Source organism: Crotalus tigris, unplaced genomic scaffold, assembly GCF_016545835.1.
Source record: "Crotalus tigris isolate CLP2741 ecotype Arizona unplaced genomic scaffold, ASM1654583v1 scf7180000018278.843604, whole genome shotgun sequence".
Lineage (NCBI taxonomy): Eukaryota > Metazoa > Chordata > Lepidosauria > Squamata > Viperidae > Crotalus > Crotalus tigris.
Window position 1 is genome coordinate 208970 of NW_024096920.1, and position 23253 is coordinate 232222.

The 23253-nt window shown below is 45.0% G+C and overlaps 1 protein-coding gene across 6 annotated transcripts in view; it reads right to left on the bottom strand.

Moving 5' to 3' along the window:
• FSTL3 (follistatin like 3) overlaps positions 1-23253 on the bottom strand; it is a 37313-nt gene that overhangs the window by 6964 nt on the left and 7096 nt on the right. For 5 of the 6 annotated variants that reach the window (XM_039349462.1, XM_039349461.1, XM_039349466.1 and 2 more), the window contains one exon: positions 9634-9819. In XM_039349462.1, coding sequence (XP_039205396.1) covers positions 9634-9819 — 186 coding nt within the window. Of the gene's footprint in view, positions 1-9633; positions 9820-11775; positions 12426-23253 lie in introns of those variants that run through there. The other variant, XM_039349465.1, reaches the window with a different exon arrangement.

Here is a 23253-nt window from a genome sequence, read left to right on the forward strand (position 1 = left end):
GGGCGTCTCTGTAGAACCTCCTAGGTCAGTCCAAGACCTGTCAGGAGGCTGTCCATTCCCTGAACCCCATTCTGTGTTCGGGCTCGTGTGGGTTTCTGTACTTTCCCAAAACTCAGGTGTTCCCTGATTTGTGCTAGGGTTGTTGTAGTCGGGACTTGGTTCCTCGACTAGCTCTGTGTATGTTTGACCCCCTGTAGGATTTGGGGTAAGGTCAGGCCAACCTTGGGAATTGTGTGCCAGCTCTCTTGCGGGGAATGATTTGTTGGGATGCCCCCGGGTATCCTCCGTTGCTGGAGTGCTGTGTGATGTGTGTGGAAAGTGAGTATGCCCCCGGGGTGACTCCCTGGCTGGAGTAGGCGTGAGTGCCTGTTGTGTGGATAAGCTCCATGACTTCTTTTCGGAGCAATTGCAGAACCTTGGGACGAGCCGTTTGTGGCTCCCTCAGTGGAGATGGGCAGTAGCTCTTGCCCTTCCCTTTGCTCCAAAGGGTCCCCCTCCCCCCCTGGAAAAGACCCAGGAGTCTCAGCAGAAAAGTCTCGCCTAGAGCGAAGTTGGTCGATGTGCCGACGCAGGACACGACCGTTGTCCAGGGCAACCTCGTAGGAGAGAGGACCTGTGATCCTGGACACAGAAGCGGGGACCCATGTATGACCAGGCCCGTAATTGCGAGCCCAAACCGGGGCACCCACAAGTAGTTGTCTAGGTGCCCTAGGATGTGAGGTAGATGAAGGCAGTCTGTCCGGATGCAACCGGTCAAGTCTAGTAGTAAGTTGGCGCCCCCAACGAAGTTCAGCTGGACTTCTCCCTGTAGAAGTGGACGGTGTGGTGCGATAAGAAAGGAGAAAGTCAGCCAACCTGTGATGCCAGTCCCCGTAGGTGAGTCTCTTCAAGGCGTCCTTTGCGATGCGCACCATGCGTTCAGCCATACCGTTGGTGGACGGGTGAAAAGGCGCAGACGTGGCATGACAAATCAGGTTTGCCTGTAAGAAAGCTTGGAATTCGGAGGAGGTGAATTGAGGGCCGTTGTCGGACACAATGACATCTGGCAGCCCGTGTGCAGCAAAAATCCCCCTCAGTACCTGAATAGTCTTTGCAGTGGGTGGTGGATGAGACAGGCACAACCTCAAGCCATTTTGAATGGCTGTCAACAAGGACCAAGAAGAACTGGCCCTGAAAGGGCCCAGCGTAGTCAATGTGCACCCTAGACCATGGGGACTGTGTTTCCTCCCATCTATGCACAGGAGCTTGGGGCATCTCTGGGCGAGATCGTTGGCACAGGTGGCATGCGTGTACCTTAGCCTCAATATCTTTATCTAAACAGGCCACCACAAGTGGCTGCGTGCAAGAGCCTTCATACGAACAATGCCAGGATGACCCTCGTGGAGGGATTCTAAGACCCTAGTCCTCATTGAGGTGGGAATGACAACTCTGTTTCCCCAAAGCAGACAACCCTGAGAAAGGGACAGTTCGTTTCTTTTGGACCAGAAACTCTGAAACTCAGGACTAGGGCAGTGCTCAGGCCACCCGGACAGGACCCAGGAGCGGACACGTGAAAGTGTGTGATCTGTACCTGTTTCAGCGGTAACATCCCTGGCACTAAGAGGGAGCTCGGGCAAGGCTTGGATTGATAGAATGTTGACAGCTGGCGCAGGGTCAGCTTCTACTACTGGCAGAGGCAATCTACTGAGGCCATCAGCATGGCCCATTTCTTTCCCAGGCTTGTGGAGTAATGAAAAATCATATGCAGACAAAAAAATAGACCACCTAAGCATTCTAGGGGAAATGATGTGGGGAGTCTGCTTACGTGTGGTAAACAGTCCCAGCAGAGGCTTATGGTCAGTGAAGACCGTGAAATGCCTGCCATATAGAAAATCGTGGAATTTTTTAATTCCAGCAACAACAGCCAGAGCCTCCCTGTCTATCTGAGCGTAGTTGCGCTCGGCAGAAGACAGTGTTCTGGAGTAGTATGCAATAGGAACCTGAGTTCCATCAGACCTGAGGTGACTCAGGACAGCTCCAACCCCGTAGGGGGACGCATCACAAGCGATGCACACAGGGAGAGACTCGTTGAAATGTGCAAGAACACTGTTAGAAGTGAGCAAGGCCTTGACTTCTTTAAAGCAAGCCTCATGCGCTTGTGACCACAGCCACACAGCCTGTTTGTCTAGTAGCCTGTGAAGAGGCTCAGCTACACTAGCTTTATGTGGAAGAAAAGAATTGTAGAAATTCAGGAGGCCTAGAAAGGCCTGAAGTTCGGCCTTAGACTTTGGCCTGGGTGCATCTAAAATAGCAGTTAGTTTGGATTCAGCAGGATGAATCCCAGCAGCATCAATTTTGAATCCCAGAAATTCAGTAGAAGGCACCCCAATCTGGCATTTGTCTTTTCTGAGCTTGAGGCCTGATTTCCTGAATCTTAACAGGACAGCCCTAAGCCTTTCAGCTAGAATGTGTGTGGAGTCTCCTGCAATCAAGACATCGTCAAAGTAGGGGCAGACCCCTGGTATACCTCGTAGTGTGTTTTCCATAACGCTTTGGAAAATCCCAGGAGCGACATTCACTCCAAACTGTAGCCTTTTTACTTTAAAGGCTCCCCTGTGGGTCACAATGGTCTGAGCTATGGCAGCATCATCATCAACAGGCAGCTGTTGATATGCTTGAGCTAGGTCAAGCTTTGCAAAAACACGCCCCCCCTTGAGAGAGGCCAGGATGTGACTGACCACAGGAACAGGATAGGCATGTTGCTGCAATGCCTTATTGAGTGTGCATTTGTAATCAGCACAAATGCGAATGTCCCCATTTGCCTTTAGAGGCGTGACAATGGGGGTCTCCCACGGGCTGGAATCAACAGGTTCTAGGATTCCCTGTTGGATTAGTTTGTCTAGTTCAGTGTCAATCTTACTTTTTAAAGCAAAAGGGACCCTTCTTGCTTTAATCCTAATGGGAGTGACAGTGGGGTCTAGCTTTAAGGACACAGGTGGTCCTTTGAATGTGCCCAGCTGGGGGCTGAAAACATCTGCAAATTCTGTGCAGACTTCCTGTGGTCGAGTGTTTGTAAGCTATTGAGTCCTGTGACGTGTATCCCCAGGGCCTCAAACCAATCGAGTCCTATGAGACTCGTTCGTTCACCCCCTACTACTAATAAGTCTAGTGGACCTTCAAAACTCTTGTATTGCACGTTAAGGGTGGCCTCCCCCTTAACACACACTCTTGAGTTCTGAAAATCTGTTAATACAATATCAGAAGGCCTTAACTTGGCCTTAGACCCACTTCTGGAACAAATCTTCCTAAATGTATGCAATGAAATGATGGACAGGGCAGACCCTGTGTCTAGTTCCATAGATAATGGAACCCCTTGTAGCTTCACGTTGAGTGACAGCTTTTTCTTCATGGGCTTGTGTGTGCCTGTTCTACAGATGCTTCTTCGCGAAGCGCAAAAACCTACCCTATTCTGGCTGGGGAATCTGGTACCCTTCAGGCGTTCTTCTTGGGGTTGTGCCTTTCGTCGGCCCAGGCACACAGCTGCAATGTGCCCTTGTTTACCGCATGCCCGGCAGGTAGCGGAGCGGAACTTGCAGTCGGTTCTCCTGTGGCGACCTCCACAACCGATGCACTTGAGCGGAGCCGAAGAGCTTCCCTTCTGGTTCTCTTCCTTCGCGGGGTGTAGACGGTCGACTTCCTCGTCCGGATCCTCCTCGGAGTTTCGTCGGACGTCTTCCTGGTGCACGGACGCACCCTCTGCACTGTTTCTGATCGGCCGCATGTTTTTGACGGCGCCGCCTGCTGCTTCTTCTGCGGTGACTTCCCTTAAGGCGTCTTGGAAGGATAATTCTTCCTTTGCGAAAAGTCTCTGTTGTAGCTCGCGATGCCTTAACCCGCACACGAATCGGTCCCTCAGTCGTTCCTCGAGGTCCTTGAACTCGCAGGGCTTGGCGGCCTTCCGTAACGCGGCGATGTATTCCTTGGCTGACTCACCGGACCGTTGATCCCTTTGTTCGAAGGTGTGGCGCCATGAGATAACGGACACCTTGGGGTGGAAGTGCTCCTTCAGCAGCTTCTTCAGGTCTGCGTAGCTTACAGACTCTACTGGGACAGGTGCTGCAAGGTTTTCTGCGATTTCGAAGGCGTCTTGGCCGCAAACGCAAAGCAGGGTGGCCGCCTTCAAGCTATCTTCCCTCACTTGGTTTGCCTTGAAGTAGTTCTCCATTCTGGATACGTAGGACTCCCACCGCTCTGGATGTGAGACGTCGAATTCCGAAAGCCTTCCGATTTTCGCCATCTTCGGATCTTCAGGAGACGGGTCTATCAGCCAGCCTACCCCCGAATGCGCACCGGATTGGCGGGCAGCTGCCGAGTCGACGCCGTTCCTCTTTCGCCGCTCAGGACTCCTTGGGTAAGCTTACACTTCTTCCTTTCCAGGTAGTGCAAGGCATCCCACCTTCGTCGCCAGTGTTGAGTCCGTGGCGGGAAAACAGACACGAGAAGCAGCTGGAGTTCTCAGTTTCTTTTATTCAGCGTTCAGCTTACAGGAAGATGGCTTCAGCCTCGCCCAAACGCCTCGCAGCCTCTTATATAGGCAACTCCCGGGTAAATGGGTTACTTTTCCCGCGCCAGCACCCGCGCATGCGCACGGTGCTGGCGACAGCCTGTCTGGTCCCGGGCAGCTTTGCACCTGCCCGGGACTGCCTGCAAACGCCCGAGCCGTTTGCAAGGCTCGGGACATAACAGTACAGGTAGTCCGTCACTGATGAACACAGTGGAGACCAAAATTTCAGCCACTATGCAAGGTGGTTGTTAAGTGAGTCCTGTCCGACTTTACAACATTAGTGGGGTTTGTTTGGCCACGGTTGTTAATTTTACCCCTGCAGTTGGTAAGTGAACCATGCAGTTGTGAAGAGAAGCTGGTTTTTCCCATTAATGTTGCTTATCAGGGGAGGTCTCTAACGGTGAACACAGGAACGTGGTAGATTCATTTAACAACCATGCTAAAAAAATTATTCTAAACTTTACTTAACAAACTGCAACTGATATTTCTAAAAGCATCCGCAGTGCACCTGGGTTCTCCTAGTCCAGGGTCAAGCCCATCACACTGGCCAAATTGCACTACTGACCAGCCACCAACTGGCTGACCCTTGTCCACTGGATCAGTTCTGTCTCCTTTGGTAGCTGCACCAAGGCCATTCTCAGGCCCACAGAGTGCTCTCCGACACATCTACGTGCAGGCCGAACTATCCGCCACAAGCAGCCATGTCAAAGGAGGGATCCCAGACTGCCGAGATGTGTCTGCCCGAGCAGGCAATTGTGGGGAAACTGTATTTTGCCGGAGGGATCTAAAAGAAGGGGGGGGGGTCACGTCGGCTGGAAAGGATCCTAGAGAAAGCTTTTATTAGACAATGGGCTTCCCTGTTTCGCACCGAGCTTCCGTGACATAAAAAGAAGAACAAGCAACAAATCAGAAGAAAAACTGTCTGGGGAAACGGCAGTGGGGGGTCGAGGGAAATATGCCTGTTTGGGCTACAAGGGAGGAAGGAGACAAACGGGTATATTGTGTGACTGGGGGACCCCCGGGCAAAAACTGTCTGGCGGGGTTCAAAGCAGATGGGCGAGGTGTGCAAAACTCATTTCCCCGAAGCGCAGCAGTCTGGAGCAAAGCGTGTGTGGGCCTTTCTAGAAGTCTGGGAGAATGTTGGCTGGCAACCAAATTGAGGGCTGTCCTGATTCTTCTTCTTCTTCTTCTTCTTCTTCTTCTTCTTCTTCTTCTTCTTCTTCTTCTTCTTCTTCTTCTTCTTCTTCTTCTTCTTCTTCTTCTTCTTCTTCTTCTTCTTCTACTTCTTCTTCTTCTTCTTCTTCTTCTTCTTCTTCTTCTTCTTCTTCTTCTTCTTCTTCTTCTTCTTCTTCTTCTTCTTCTTCTTCTTCTACTTCTCCTTCTCCTTCTCCTCCTCCTCCTCCTCCTCCTCCTCCTCCTCCTCCTCCTCCTCCTCCTCCTCCTCCTCCTCCCCTTCCTTCCCTTCCTTCCTTCCTTCCTTCCTTCCTTCCTTCCTTCCTTCCTTCCTTCCTTCCTTCCTTCCTTCCTTCCTTTCTTTCTTTCTTTCTCTTTTTAAGGACATTTTGCGTGATATTTATGGGGAGGGAGTCGAAGGGAGAATCTCTGAGGGCCAATGGTGCCTTTTCCTATCTTGGCCGGACAATTGATCTGGGGACGAGTAGAGAGAAATGTGAGGAGGGTGGGAAAGTGGTGGGGTAGACTGCACCCCTCCATGGAAGCTCTACGGGTAACCCTCAACTTATGACCACAACTTAGCCCCAAATTTTTGTTAAGTGAGACATTTGTTAAGTGAGTTTTGCCTCATTTTACAACCTTCCTGGCCACAGTTGTCAAGTGAATCACTGCTGGTAACATAGTTGTTAAAGTAGTAACACGGTTGTTAAGTGAATCTGGCTTCCCCATTGACTTTGCTTGTCAGAAGGTCCCAAAAAAGGTGATCACATGACCTCAGGACACTGCAACCGTCATAAACATGAGTCAATTGCCAAGGAGTCCGAATTTTGATCAAGGGACCATGGGGAGGCTGCAGTGGTCGTAAGTGTGAAAAATGGTCATGTCACTTTTTTCAGTGCTATTGTAACTTTGAACAGTCACTAAATGAACTGTTGTAAGTCAAGGACTACCTGTACGAAGCTGCTTTTGGGTAACAGCAAGCCATACCCTATCCGTAACCCAGAGAGCCTTTTGTCAAATAGCCTGGATTGGACATGGAGAATAGTCGGGAAAGGGAAGGGAAATTGGGGACATTTTTAACTATGGTGTTCACATTACAGGTAGTTCTCGACTTAACAACCATCTGTTTAATGGTGGCACTGAGAAAAGATGACCTGTTTTTCACACTTATGACCATTGTATCGTCTCAATGGTCATGTGATCAAAACATATAAGGAACGATTGCTGGAATTGGGTATGTCTAGTTTAATGAAGAGAAGGACGAGGGGGAACATGATAGCAGTGTTCCAATATCTCAGGGGCTGCCCCAAAGAAAAGGGAGTCAAAAGCACCTGAAGGCAGGACAAGAAGCAACGGATAGAAACCAATCAAGGAGAGAAGCAACCTAGGACTAAGGAGAAACTTCCTGACAGTTAGAACAATTAACCAGTGGAACAACCTGCCTCCAGAAGCGGTGAGTGCTCCAACACTGGAAGTTTTTAAGAAGAGACTGGACAGCCATTCGTCTGAAATGGTATAGGGTTTCCTGCCTGAGCAGGGGGTTGGACTAGATGACCTTCAAGATCCCTTCCAACTTTATTATTATTATTATTATTATTGATCATCGCACAGTCAGCCAGATGTTCAGATTGGATTTGGCATTTATTATTATCATCATCATCATCATCATCATCATTATCATTATAATATATCTGAAATGGTGTAGGGTTTCCTGCCTGAGCAGGGGGTTGGACTAGATGACCTCCAAGGTCCCTTCCAACTTTACTACTATTACTATTACTATTACTAATAAAAATTCAGGCACTTGGCAACTGGCATGTATTTATGACAGTTGCCGTCACGTGATCACCCTTTGTAACCTTTTCCAGCCTGCTTCAAACAAGCAGAGTCAAGGGGGGAAGCCAGATTCGCTTAAGAACCACACCATTTACTTAACAACTGGAGTGATTTGCATAACAGCTGTGGCAAAAAAGGATCGTAAAATGGGGCAAAACTCACTTAACGACTGTCCTGCTTAGCAATGGAAATTTTGGGCTGAATTGTGGTCAAAAATTGAGAACTACTTGCATTGTGTATTTTGACCAGGGGACCATGGGGATGCTGCAATGGTCATCAGTCGGAAAAACGGTCATAAGTCACTTTTTTCAGTGCCTTTGTTTGTTAACTTCAAACAGTCACTAAACAAACTGTGGTAAGTCAACACTTTTGTATCGTGTTCTGCATTGTGTTCTGTATTGTGCTTTGATTTATTTTCTCCAATAAATCTTTATTAATCCGAGCTGTGGGAATAGCCCCAGTGGCTTTGCATGTTTAAGGGAAGGGTACCTTTATTTATTCATTAAATTTAGTTGCTTCCCAGCTCACTGTCAAGGGGCTCTGGGTAGCTTACAACATTATAAAATTGTTTTATAATAATATAAAACAATGAGAACGTTAAAAGTACTCAAAATGCTGTGCGTTAACGGTTTAATCATTAAAAATTAAACGTAAAGTTTAATGAGCTTAGAATCTAATTGCTGCTAAGCAGAGCTGGGGGGGGAATTGGCTGGTGGTATAAAAATACAAGAAATAAAAATAAAGTTGGCTGCTTCTTGGTTAGGATTGAAGGTGGGTGAATGGTGTAATAAATATCATAAATGTGCTATTGATGAGCTACTTGAAAAGATTAGCAATGAGGTAGCTACTATTTATAGAAGGGTCCTCGGTGGTCATCTAGCCCAACCCTCTGCTGATGCAAGAAATCTGCTCTCTATAGGTGGCCGTCCAGTCTCTGTTTACAAGCCACTAACTGAGGACCAATAGCCCTTCCCTGCGGCTTATGCTGCTAATTATCCAAAAGCCAGAGCAAACAGCTCTCATATCTGTTTTATAACCTATAAAAGACAATATTTGTACAGTAGCGCAGGGTTGAAATGAGTTTTATAACTTGTCTGTATAACCTGGAAGGAATATGATAACCTACGACAGCAATTAAGCCCAAAATTATACCTGTAAGTCATGGCAGTTGTTAAGCAGGAGGCCAGTTTTATTACTGTTTTTGTGGCAGTCATTAAAGGTATACCACCGTTGTTAAATGAATGCTACAGTTGTTAAGCGAAGGCGGTGGTTGTTAAACAAATCCATTATACCCAATGGGCGTCTTTTTGCTGGAAACAGAAAGTAAACACCAGAAACCAGCAAAAATGCCAAAAATTGTGGCCACATGACTGCGGGATGCTGCAAACATTCGTCAATGTGAGTCGGTTGCCAAGCATCCAAAAATGTGATCACACGATCACAGGAATGTGTGTCTGTGACCATCAGGATTTCAAAATTGGGTGGTAAAGTACAGGGTTTGTCATAACTTCAAATGGTCGCTAAGTGAGCAGTCATTAAGCGAGGACCACTTGTAGAGACTACTGTGCGCTGGCTGGGGATTATGGAAGTTGAAGTATACACGTTTTAAAGTTGCTGAGGTTGAGAAACACTGGTCTAGACCAAAATTTTCATCACTTACAGGAAAAGCCTAGAACCGGAAGCAAAGAAAATAATATTGTAATAGGTAAATTCAGAATAATAATAATAATAATAATAATAATAATAATAATAATAATAATAATAATAATAATAATAATAATAATAATAATATAGCATTGGAAGGGACATTGGAGGTCATCTAGTCCAACCCCCTGCTCAGGCAGAAAACCCTATACCATTTCAGACAAATAGCTATCCAGTTTCTTCTTAAAAACTTCCAGTGTTGGAGCATTCACCACTTCTGGAGGCAGGTTGTTCCACTGGTTAATTGTTTTAACTGTCCGGAAATTTCTCCTTAGTTCTAGGTTGCTTCTCTCTTTGATTAGTTCAGGCGAGATCGCTCTTGGCTTCATAGGACCGGTTAAGATCCAGTGCTTTAAACAAATTACAAAACCTTTTACCTTTGCAGGGGTGGCAAGTCACAAGGCCCAAGATCCTAAGAAGGCCGATCTTGTTGTCCGGGTGTGAGTAATTTGACCAGGCCATGTCCGTATTTCCATTGCCACAACACTCCTCCCAAGTGACCCCCGTCTGGAGGATCATCGTGCACCTGGCTTCCCGTCCTTGCTGTAACCAGCAGATCCCACCTTTAGGGAGAAAGGGAGAAAAATGAGAATTCTCTCTTCTTTTATTAAATTTTTTTCCGTAACTAAAAAAACAAATTAATTAAAAAGTTGAGAAAAAAGAAAGAAAGAAAGAAAGAAAGAAAGAAAGAAAGAAAGAAGGAAGGAAGGAAGGAAGGAAGGAAGGAAGGAAGGAAGGAAGGAAGGAAAAAAAGAAAGAAAATGGAAAATGGGCAGCTATATTAATGTTTTAAACAAAAAAACTGGGACTGAGAAAAGGGTCTGCAGCAAAGCAGAAATGTGGAGAACTATACAAAACTAAATATAGATATATCATGAGGAAACATATAAACATGTTTGCTTTGCATTTAACATATCTCTACCTAACTTGTACTTTCTAAATTTATCTGCTAATTAGAATGAAATTAATCTTCAATTTCCACAGTTCTTCAAACATCGCAAAGTAATTCCTCTGTATAAAACAAAAAGGATCTAAAAATGACTACAGAAAATATGTTTAATTTGTGTACAATAGACATACACAGATTACATCGAAAATTCTTGCTTATATTTGGGTAAGCCACTAGCAGTGCTGTTTATACAAAATCCATTTTTGACCTAGTAAAATATTGCTTCTGCAACTCCCAAGACCAGTTTTCTATGAATAAGAATGATTTCTGCAATTTTAGGATTAGGTCTGGATGTCAAATATTTCCGTGACAGCTAGATGACACCTTCAAATTAGAATAGTCCAGGTATTTGCCATCCAGATGTGGTAATCCTAGTTTATTTTCAGTAAAAGGATCCTACAGGTATAAAAAAATGCTCGCTAAAATTCAGTCTCCAGATAGAACCGATAACGATGGAATGGTTCCAATTGGCTTTCTATATTGTTGAACTTCTGAATATTATAATCCAGAAGTATATTTATATTTATATTCCAATGTTACTCACCCGTGGCCATTGTGGGAGTTTACAGTTGTGGGAGTTGAAGTCCACACATCCTAAAAATCGCTAAGATTGAGAAACACTGCGGCATTTTAAAAAGCTGAACCAATCAGCTACGGATAATTGATTCCTACCATATACAGTTAGTCCTTGACTTAGGACCACAATTAAGCCTAAAACTTCTGTTGCTAAGTGAGACATTTGTTAAGCGAGTTTTGCCTCATTGTATGACCTTTCTTGCCACACTTATTAAGTGAATCACTGCAGTTAAAATTAGTAACATCATTGTTAAGTGAATCAGGCTTCCCCATGGACCTTGCTTGTCAGAAGGGACACCGGGACATAGCAACTGTCATAAATACGAACCAGTTGCCAAGCATCTCAATTTTGATCACGTGACCATGGGGATGTTACAATGGTAAGCCACTTTTTTCAGTGCTGTTGTAACTTCGATCGGTCATTAAAATAGAATAGAGCTGGAAGGGACCTGGGAGGTCTTCTAGTCCAGCCCCCTGCTCAAGCAGGAGAACCTATACCATCTCAGACAGGTGACTGTCTAGTCTCTTAAAAGTCTCCAGTGAGGGAGCACCCACAATTTCTTGTGGCAAGCTGTTCCACTGGTTGATTGTCCTCACTGTCAGGAAGTTTCTCCTTAATTCCCGGTTGCTTCTCTCTTTGATTAGTTTCCAACTATTGTTTCTCATCCTTCCCTCTGGTGCTTTGGTGAACAACCTGACCCCCCTCTGCCTTGTGGCAGCCCCTCAGATACTGGAACACTGCTATCGTGTCTCCCCTACTTCTTTTCTTTAGACTAGCAAACCTGTAGCCATTCTTCGTATGGTTTAGCCTCCAGGCCTTTGATCATCTTAGTTGCTCTTCTCTGAATTTTTTCCAAACTTTTCAACATCTTTTTTGTGATATGGTGACCAAAATCGGCTGCAGTATTGTACCTTGAGGACTACCTGTATTTTCTTAACATACAAATATAAAAGAAACAGCATGCTCTAAATCTGTGAATGTGGGACTGCTTACCTAACAAGTTTCAATCCAACCTGTTTCCCATTCCTCAGTTCTGACCCTCATTCTCCCTGCCAGTATGTAACTACAGGTAGTCCAACTGGTCTTCCAACTGGTCACTTCCAACTGGTCACTTAGTGACCATTCAAACTAACAACGGATCTGCCCAGGGCTACTTATGACTCAGATTCTAATTTCTGACACCTCCTCCCCCATAGTCACATGATCACATTTTGGGTGCTCAGCAACCAGCCCACAGTAAAGTTGTTTGCAGAATCCTGCAGTAGCATGACCACGATTTATATATTTTTTTTGCTGGAAACCTGCATTTATTTCCGGTTTCCAGCACAAAAAGGCCCACTGGGGGAAACGGATTCGCTTAACAACCATAGCAATCACTTAAATTATTGCCATGTTTGTTTAATGACAGCTGCAAAAAAAGTCATAAAATCAGGTTGGTCACATGGCTGTCTGGACTTATGATCGTCATGACTTATGACGGAAATTCTAGGCTCCATTACAGTTGTAAATCAAGGACTACCTGTATTTCCAAGCCTATGTTTAGCCCCTGTTGGGTCATATTCTGAATAGAGCGTTGATCCCAGGCTTCCTTTGATGAAGACTTCACAACAAATTATGAAAAGATTGATATTTGGGAAATTTAACTGAAGAACGTGTCTCGTTAGCTCGGCGAAGAACTTTGCGAAATGGACTTATCCTTCTGCAAATATTCCAGAGCAATTTTTCTCAACCGTGCCAACTTTAAGATGTGCAGACTTCATCTCCCAGAATTCCCCTGCCAGCTCAGGATTCTGGCTGGGGGAATTCTGGATGTTGAAGTCCATGGGTCTTCAAAGCTGCCAAGGGTCTGAATATTTCCATTGCTGAATTCGTTTTCTGGAAAAGCAAGCTACATTTGTCTACATTTGTCTATTGGGCATTGCACATCTAAAGTTGGGGTCTGCATTGCCAACCAACCCTTCTACCAAAGAGAGGGAGAACTGAGTTTCTCGCAGTTTTTTCTCATCAGGAGTATCAACAATTTCCTAAAATAGGGTTTTGCAATTATGCCTTCATCCTTTGCATTTTCAGATGAAAGCATCTCAAAATACATTGGAGCCAAAAGACATAAGAAATGATCAGTCCAAAGATGAAAGATGGATTATATTATAGGCACATATTACCATATTTGGTGGACATGTGGGAAGGCAAAGGCCTATTGGAAAAGCATACATATGTGGTTAGAAAAAATATTGGGCGAACAAGTGGATTTTAAACCTGAACTTTTTTTACCAGGCATTATGTCTGAAAAGATTAATAAGCAGAAATTATATTTAATTCTACATATTACCACAGCAGCAAGAATAATTTTTGCACAGTACTGGAAGAATGAAGGATTGCCACCAGAAGAAGAAATAATCACGAAAATATTGGAATGTGCAGAGATGGATAGACTAACTATGAGGCTGAAAGACAAAGAAGATACGGACTATTATAAAATTTGGAATTTATTTTATTCTTGGTTAGAGAAAAGAATGAAGGATTAGGAAGTGAACATGTATTAGCTTAGCAAACACCAGACAACTTGTTTGATTGGAAAAATTAACACATGTTGATGGAAAAAAAATTAATAAAAAAGATTGTTGAAAAAAAAAAGATAAAGATGGATTATAGCCTGATTTAGCATAAGGCAGTGATGGCGAACCTTTTAGAGACCGAGTGCCCCAAAACTGGCCCCGTCCCCACTCTGCCCCCCACCCCCCACCCTGCCTGCCCACAGAACCACTCACTCGCCTCCAGGGCCTGCTGCAGATCGCCCAGGCAGCCCAGAAGCGCTATGGCAGCTATACCCTTTGCCCGCGCCCTGCAGCATCAACTGCATGATGGGGTGTGAGGGCGGAGTCTTGTCTACCCTGCCTGGCTGCCATGTCCTTGGCTGCGCTGCTCCGTGTGGGCCACGTTCGGGGGCGACTCTCCTTCAGGGAGGCTGCTGGAGAGCAAGGGGTCACGGGGGGAGGCAAAGCTGGGGCAACGGCACGTGTGCCCACAGAGAGGGCTCCGAGTGCCGCCTCTGGCACCCATGCCATAGGTTTGCCACCACTGGCATAAGGTAACTTAGCATGTTCATAAGTACTGCGACAGTTGTCACATTAGAAAAAGCATCACTTCTGGTATTTCAGAGAACGGAAAGATCAACTTCCATGTTGGCTGTGAGATGGATCTTTCTCAGAATCTGCAGAAACATGGCGCCATCTTGGAACAGGGCTTCCATTCTGCAAGGAAGAGCCGAGGTGGCGCAGCAGTTAGAGTGCAGTACTGCAGGCCACTTTAGCTGACTGTGTTCAGCAGGTCAGCGGTTCAAATCTCACCGGCTCAAGGTTGACTCAGCCTTCCATCCTTCCGAGGTAGGTAAAATGAGGACCCAGATTGTTGGGGGCAATGTAAATATATATATACATTGCTTACTGATGTACACCGCTTAGAGAGTGCTTGCACTTAAAAGCGATATATAAGTCTCATAAATAAATAAATAAATAAATAAATAAATTGGGAAGGTCTCTTCTAAAGCTCATGCAAGACTTGTATTCGAAACTACCTCACCCAGCATTTTGCAACTGGACTTTCAAAGAAACAAGTTTTTTTTTTAGCTGTCTAATCTCACGTACCCACGGTTGGAAGCCTCCAGTGATACAAGATGAAAAACAGATATCTGTCACTTTTTTTTAAAAAAAAATCTTGCCTATTATTTTTATAAATAACTCAAGGTGGCAAACATACCTAATATTCCACCTGCTATTTTCTCCACAACAATCTGTGAGATGGGTTAGGTTCAGAGAGGAACTAGAGCAAAGTTACCCAGCTGACTTTTATGCCTAATGTGGGATTAGAACTCCCAGTCTCCTGGTGATTGGCCCAAAGTCATCCATTTGGCTTTCATGCCTACATTGGGACTAGACCTCACTAGATCCTGATCGTTGGCCCAAAGTCACCCAGCCAGTTTTCATGCCTAAGGCAGGACTAGAACTCACACTCTCCTGATTTCTAGCCTGGTGTCTTAACCACTAGACCAGGGGTAGGCAACCTTGGCTCTTTTTTGATTCGTGGACTTCAACTCCCAGAATTCCTGAGCCAGCCATGCTGAGGGAAAAGGGAGAGGTTTTCAAGCTGAGCCATGCTGGCTCAGGAATTCTGGGAGTTGAAGTCCATGAGTCATGAAGGGGCCAAAGTTTCCCTCACGCTGGCTCAGAAATTCTGGGAGTTGAAGTCCACGAGTCATAAAAGAGCCAAGGTTGCCTACCCCTGCACTAGACCAAACCAGCTCTTAGCTTCTACTCAGCTCAACTTAACTTGGGCGCAAGCCATACATCATTGCCTACCCTGGCTAGATCCCAAAGCTGAGAATGAAAGATTTGTGCCTGATGGCCTCATTGACCTCTGCGGACCATGTAGCCTGGCCTCAGGGCCTCAACAAACTCCTGGGTTGAACCTTAGTAATTCCAAGGTCAGCACTGCCTTCTTGGGGCTGAGCATCGTGGTTTAGTCAAGGCATCCAGACAGACCAGCTTTGTCTGCTCCCAGAAGGGAGAAGCTTTGAGAAACTGGAAAAGGAGTGGGTGGGTGGCTTGGGTGAGGGAAGAGCAAGGAAGGGACCGTGGGAGGTCTGTCTGGGACTCTTGATCCGTTTTTTCTTTCCACTCTGGAGGGAAACACAATTTCTCCCCCATCAACAATCCCCCCCCCCGAAAGCTACTCGACCCAGTCACAGCCAGCCAGCTGGCAGCTAAATCAAAAGGCTGTTTGTTTCTTAATCTCGTGAACTAATCACTCATTTCTTGCAAGAGAATTCTCTGCAATTTCCGTCTCATTGCACCAGACTCTCCCACGTTCTTTAGCTTTCCGCAGAAATACTCGACTCTGGGTTTGGCTGGGAGGCAAGATGGTGGAGTGTCCACCATAGCAATGGTGGATTCTTTCAACGTTGCCTATAACCTTTTAAATCCAATCATGGCCAGTTCTTAATCGTTCACAGAGTGACCTTGCACAATTTCGGACCAAGAGCCAAATGTACCAGCCAGATGGATGGACAGCCTGCCAAGTTATGCAACAGCTTCTTCCACCAACACACACACACACACACACACACACACACACACACACACACACACAATCTCTCTCTCTCTCTCTCTCTCTCTCTCACTCTCTCTCTCTCTCTCTCTCTCTCTCTCTCTCTCTTTACACGTTATTTCATCATTTGTAGCCCCGTAGGAAGTAGCAACCTCACCAGCTGACTACAGGTGGTCCTCGTTTAGTGACTGTTCAAATTTACAACGGCACTGAAAATAATGACTTATGATCGTTTTTCACACTTATGACCGTTGCCGCATCTCCATGATCATATGGTCAAAATTCAAGCACTTGACAATTGACTCATATTTATGACGGTTGCAGTGTCCCGGGGTCATGTGATCCCCCTTTCGTGACTTTCTGACAAGCAAAGCCAATGGGGAAGCCAGATTCACTTAACCACCGTGTTGCTAACAAAACAGCAGCAGTAATTCACTTAACAACTGTGGCAAGCAAGGTCATAAAATGAGGCAAAACTCATTTCACCAATGTCTTGCTTAGCAACAGAAATTTTGGGCTTAATTGTGGTCATAGGTCGAGGGCTACCTGTATTTCAAGGAAAGAAGCAGGTTGGCTAGTTGTAAAAGAGAAAAGAGTTGTTGAACGTAGGGCTAGATAGTTTTTGTGGCTGCAATGTTGCTACCATCTGATACTTTGCATTTTATGTATTGATTATTATATACGCCCTAATGTGAAATCATAGCTGCTACTTCTTTAGTTGGTGTTGGCCTTCATCGAGTTCTTCCCAAGAACCAAGGATGTCATAATATATCCTTGTTTCCCCCAAAATAAGACTGGGCTTTATATTAATTTTTGCTCCAAAAGAACATTAGGGCTTATGTTCTTATTAAATCTTATTTTGGGGAAAATACGGTACTAAATGCATACGATCTTAACTGGGGCTTATTTTTAGGGTAGGTCTTATATTACAAGCATCCTGAAAAATTACACTATTTTCCGGTTGGATCTTATTTTCAGGGAAACACGGTATATATGTGGATCCAAGCCATGTGACAACTGGAAATTTCAATGTGCAGATTTTCTATGTGCCATCCAAGATTTTTTAGTATGGCATCCAGCGTGCCAATTATAATAATAATTATTGTTGTTGGTTGCATAGACAGCCAGATGGATTTGGCATTGGAACTAGGATACACAAATGTATTATAATTATTCTGTGCATATACAATTGTTCTACAATGCAATTAAATGTGTTATGGTTCGTTGCATAGTCGGCCAGGTGTTCTGACTGAATTTAGCATTTTTATCCACCTACTGCAATGATGGCAAACCTTTTAGAGACCGAGTACCCAAAAACTGGCCCCGCCCTCACTCCACTCCCTGCCTTGCCCCCGCCCCACCCCCACCCCACCTGCCCGCAGGGCCACTCACCGCCTCCAGGGCCCACTGCAGATCGCCCAGCAGCGCCATGGCGGCCACGCCCTCTGCCCATGCCCCGCAGCATCAACTGTGCGCAATGGGGCGTGAGGGCAGAGTCTTGTCTACGCTGTCTGGCTGCCATGTTCTTGGCTGCACTGCTCCGCGTGGGCCACGCTCAAGGGCGACTCTCCTTCAGGGGGGCTGCTGGAGAGGAGGGGGTCACAGGGGAGGCAAGGCTGGGGCAACGGCACGTGTGCCCACAGAGAGGGCTCCGAGTGCCGCCTCTGGCACCCGTGCCATAGGTTCACCACCACTGACCTATTGCGTCCTTCTTTATATATATACATTATTATGTACATACATAAATCACAGCTGCCAATTATTTCAATTTGTATGGCTACCCATCTCATCTAAGCAACTCTAGGCAGCTCACAGCTGGTAAAAACAATCCAATTAAAACAAGGTTAAAAAATATACAGAAACATATAAAAGCATTTTTAAAATATGTTGGCTTCCTAGTTAATTTCCTTTCTGCCATGGGCATCACACTTATTCCTTGCCAAACATGTAGGGTCTGGTTACACTTGAATCAGAAACTAAATACAAGCTTGAATCATATGAGAGTCTGAATTTACCATATGTATGCTAACTTCATGTAAACTGCACTGAATCCATCTTCTAACTGCTTCAATACAGGATTTTTCAATCTTGACAAGTTTAAGACATGTGGACTTCAGCTCCCAGAATTCTCTAGCCAGCCATGTTGGCTGGGGAATTCTGGGAGCTGAAGTCAAGTCTTAAACTTGCCAAAGTTGACAAATACTGCTTCAATGAGAGGCTGTATGATTTATATCTGGAAGGTTATATTTTTTTTCCAATAGCAGAAAATTTTTGCCATTGGTGGGTTCTCAAAATCAGAAGGAAACAGAAGGATCTCTTCAAAGTGATCGATGTTATTAAAAGGTATAATTTTTAATCCATCAGATGAAGTAATAGTAGTAAAGTTGGAAGGGACCTTGGAGGTCATCTAGTCCAACCCCCTGCTCAGGCAGGAAACCCTACACCATTTCAGACAAATGGCTGTCCAGTCTCTTCTTAAAAACTTCCAGTGTTGGAGCATTTACTACTTCTGGAGGCAGGCTGTTCCACTGATTAATTGTTCTCACTGTCAGGAAGTTTCTCCTTAGTTCTAGGTTGCTTCTCTCCTTGATTAGTTTCCACCCGTTGCTTCTTGTCCTGCCTTCAGGTGCTTTGGAAAATAGCTTAATTCCCTCTTCTTTATGGCAGCCCCTGAGATATTGGAATACTGCTATCATGTCCCCCCTTGTCCTTCTCTTCGTTAAACTAGACATACCCAATTCTAGCAACCGTTCCTTATATGTTTTAGCCTCCAGTCCCCTAATCATCTTTGTTGCTCTTCTCTGTACTCTTTCTAGAGTCTCAACATCTTTTTTACATCGTGGTGACCAAAACTGGATGCAGTATTCCAAGTGTGGCCTTACCAAGGCATTGAAGAGTGGTATTAATACTTCACGTGATCTTGATTCTGCTGTTCACAAAAGTTGAGGCAATAAAATGTGTTAGTCAGGAAAGGTGCTATCAGACTTCTCCTGATTCCCCCCCCCCCATCATAGACTACTAATCTGGAAGTCTTCCTATACTGTAGAATTCTAGGTGCTGCCATCATCCCAGCTCATGCTGGTATTGTTACCTAGCCTGGTGGCAAAACGGTTTCAGGAAAACAACCAAATTCAGGGAACTCCAAAAACTCAACAGTTGCATTTTTATTCTCAGTTTTCCAGATGGAAAGAAAAGGGATGGGGTGGGAGATGAGGAAAGGAAAGGAGACCAAGAAGACTTGACTGCCAGTCAAAGTAACCAGAGCTATGTGGATAGGTTTTCTAAGGTGAGCTATTTCCCTGTGTTATAGAATCAAGCAAGCATAAGATTGGACTGTGCATGCCACACTGACTGTTTATTTGAGAATGACAGATTCCAGCAAGATGCTTGCATCCTATTTGCAGCGCTGAGTTTTCCATTCTTCCACCGATCTCTCCTGTTTACAGGTAGTCCTCGATTTACAACCATTCATTTAGTGACTGTTTGAAGTGTCAGTGGCACTGAAAAAGGTGACTTATCACCGGGCCTTGCACTTAACAACCATCACAGCATCTCCACAGTCATGAGATCCACATTTGAGCACTTAGCAACCAAATATGTCCCAATGAGAAGCAAAATGTCTTCAAAGAAAAACAAGAAAGTTCAGTTGCCTCGTGAAAAGGACCTTTAGGGCAACCATGACCTGGGTGACTGAAAATCTCCATAGACATTCAACCAAGCAAACATTTATGATGATTCCAGCATCTTGGGATCATGTGATCACCATTTGCGACCTTCTCAGCTGGCTTCTGACAAACAAAATCAAAGGGGGAAGCTGATTTGTTTAACAATTGCATGATTCACTTAACAATTGCAGTGACTCACTTAACAACTATGAGAAAAAAGGTTTCCTGGCTATGAGAAAAATTGGACATGACTCACTTAACAATCATCTTGCTTAGAAACAGAAATTCTGCTCCCGATTGTGATCATAAATCGAGAACTACCTCTTTTGCCAATCTCTAATATTCAGAGGTAGATTGATTCTAAATAAAGCTGTTCCATTTGTGTACTATAGTATTGTTAACCAATAATGGTAGATCTGTCTCAGTGATGGCGAACTTTTTAAAGATCGAGTGCCCAAACTGCAACCCAAGCCCCACTTATGCATCGTCGAGTGCCTGGTGGGTGTGGCCCATTGGCTGGGTGTGGCCCATTGGGTGGGCATGGCTGTGGTGGTAATGGCAGATTGGGTGGGACTAAAAAGTTCAATCAATTCCAACTTTTGCACATGGCGGCGGAGGCCTAAAGCGAAAAGGTTTTATAAAACCCAGCTGAAGGCGTAGGACTGGGGCGACGGCGCGTGTGCCCACAGAGAGGGCTCTGAGTGCCGCCTCTGGCACCCGTGCCATAGGTTCGCCACCACTGACCTATCTTAATTTTCTGACAGTTAGAACAATTAATCAGTGGAACAACCTGCCTCCAGAAGTGCTTAAGAAGAGATTGGACAGCCATTTGTCTGAAATGTATAGAGCAATGATGGCATTGTGGTGCACTCGGGGGGGGGGGAGGCAGCAGGAGGCATGGCCCACTGGGTGGGTGTGGCTGCGGTGGTCATGGCAGACTGGGTGGGCATGGCTGGGGTGGGCATGGCCACCTCAATGTTGCTCGTGGGGGGACGCCTGTGGGGGCTGGGCAGGATTGGGGCAGATCCAGGGGATCTCTGGTGGATGGGGTGGTCAGCTGGAGGCTTTTCCGGCAGGGGGAGGCAGGGGGTATGGCGGGGGTGCCATTGCTGCAGGGCAAGGAAGGCAAGGCAGGGGCGGCTGCTGCCTGACACCATCGGCCTCTGCACACAGAGGCCAGCGAGCGCATGGGGGCATGCTCTACCACCTCTACTCGAGCTTGCTGGCTGCTTCATCTCCTTTGTGCTGGACGGGGCTGTTGCTCCGGGCGCCAGCAGCGGCCTAATGGACCTGCGTGAGATGCTGGCGGTATTATTATTATTATTATTATTATTATTATTATTATTATTATTATTATATCTGTTTGATCCTTTGCTCCAGTGAAGTTATGAACTTCCCTGCTAGATAAAGGAAGTGAGGGATGGGATGTTACTTTGGCTAGAAGGAACTGGAATTCTTGCTCTGCTTTTTTTTTTTTTAAACAAGTGCTTGAAAAATATCCAGAATAGTCTTGTTAAACCAGCTAGACGTTAACCTCCCTAATGTGGTCCTTAATTTGTTTTTAAGCAAAAGAGGAAATGTCACATTTGTAAAGTTAGGTAGCTGGATCCCAGGAGGTACCATGAGGTGGACTCCAAAACTCTCTCTTGGCTGGAGAACTGTCATTAAATTTGATATTTTCCACTCTTTATGCCGTTCTGAAAGGACAAATATTCCCTCAGTCTTTCGCGTTCTCATTCAGCCATTCACCTCAACTTTGCAGCAAAAAATAAATAAATAAATAAATAAATTGAACACCTGGGCGCCTTTGAAACAAAACTCTTCGACTACAGGAGACACAAGGCTCCGAGCCAAGAGTATTTGTAATTTTAGAATTGTTGCATGGAAAAAAAATATATAAACGCAATTCCTCTCCCCCCCAAACAAAACAAGCATCTGGAAGCCAGGGTTGACGGCTCATTTGCCACCTTCCCTTCAAAGAGGCAGGTTTTTGCGCAACTCTTTCCAAAAAATGCTCACAGACAAAGAGTGATGTGGAGAGATTAAAACCTGAACTTCAAAGCAGGCCTTTTCCTTTGAAGATTGCACCTGGTTTGGGAGTTTGAATGCTGTCTTGGGGAGATTTTTTTTTTCTTTTTTTACTCCCCAAAATATATTATTTGTTTGGCGGGCTGTGGGCGGGAGGGAGGTAAGAGGAATACATTTTCACTGAAACCTCCCAAAATCCGCACAGCCCGTGCTGGATTTCAAATTTTGGCTCAGAATTCTCTCATCCCTACTGGAAAGTCCTTGTTATAATTAAGAAAAAAAAAAGTCATCAAGTCTCCTGCCCTTTAATAGCATCAAAATGTGCCTCCTGTAAGGTAATCCAAACCAAGATCGCTCCTAAACAGAGAAAATCATGATGTAACAAAAGCATTAGTTCTCACAGGCACTTCTTCTGGGACCAGCACTATAGGTAGTCCTGGATTTATGACCATAATGGAGCCTGTTTGTCATGATTGTCTCAAAGGAGCTTATCCAAAAAGCACGCTGGGGACAACCATGACCTGGATGACTGAGAATCTCCATAGGTATTTGTTCATGTAAAATGGATCAGTCATGGGATCAACCTGATTTTATGACCTTGTCTGTAGTGGTCATTAAGCGAATGCTGCAGTCGTAAAGCGACCACCATGGTTGTTAAGCAAACACCACAGTTGTTAAGCAAACCAATGGTTTGCTATGGGCACTGTTTTGTCTAAAACCAAAAGTAAATACTGATTTTTGACTTTCATCAGTCATGTATTGACTATAAATGCGGCTGCGTTGCCAAGCACCTGAAGTTTGATCATGTGACCTTGGGCGGGGCAATGTCAGAATTTTGAATCTTGATTGTAAGTGGACCCAAGTTAAGTCTGTCATAATTTCAAAAGGACACAAAACAATTGGTCATAAATCACAGACCGCTGTAGCTATTAACTTGATTGGCATAAGATTTGACATAAGAGCCTCTGAAAAAGAGATCCTCCAGAAAAATCTAATTTTTTTTTTCTCCAATCCCATTCATATTTCAAAGTTCATGTTAAGACTGTCCACTCAGTGGGCAAATTCTACCTCTTGCATAATTTGGAAGGACTCACCAAAATAATTCAACTAGGAATAGAACAGGAAAACCTCTATTTTTGTGGGTCTCATTGAAAGCCAGAAGGAGCCAAGAAAGTTTGAGACAAAGGAACTGAAGTGCACTCATCTTGAAGCTGGATTAGACGGAGAAAATGTTAGAATGCTACATCCTCCAGAGATACCATGGCCATCCTCTCCTGGGGTTAAACATTTCAGACTCACAGGAAAAGCCTGGAGCAGCTTAATTTATTTATCCTGATATATGGAAGGTTATATGGAAGGCCGCCACAATGTAAAAAAGATGTTGAGACTCTAGAAAGAGCGCAGAGAAGAGCAACAAAGATGATTAGAGGACTGGAGGCTAAAACATATAAGGAATGGTTGCTGGAATTGGGTATCTCTAGTTTAATGAAGAGAAGGACGAGGGGGGACAGGATAGCAGTCTTCCAATATCTCAGAGGCTGCTCCGAAGAAGAGGGAGTCAAGCTATTCTCCAAAGCGCCTGAAGGCAGGACAAGAAGCAACAGGTGGAAACTCATCAAGGAGAGAAGCAACCTAGAACTAAGGAGAAAATTTCCTGACAGTGAGAACAATTAAT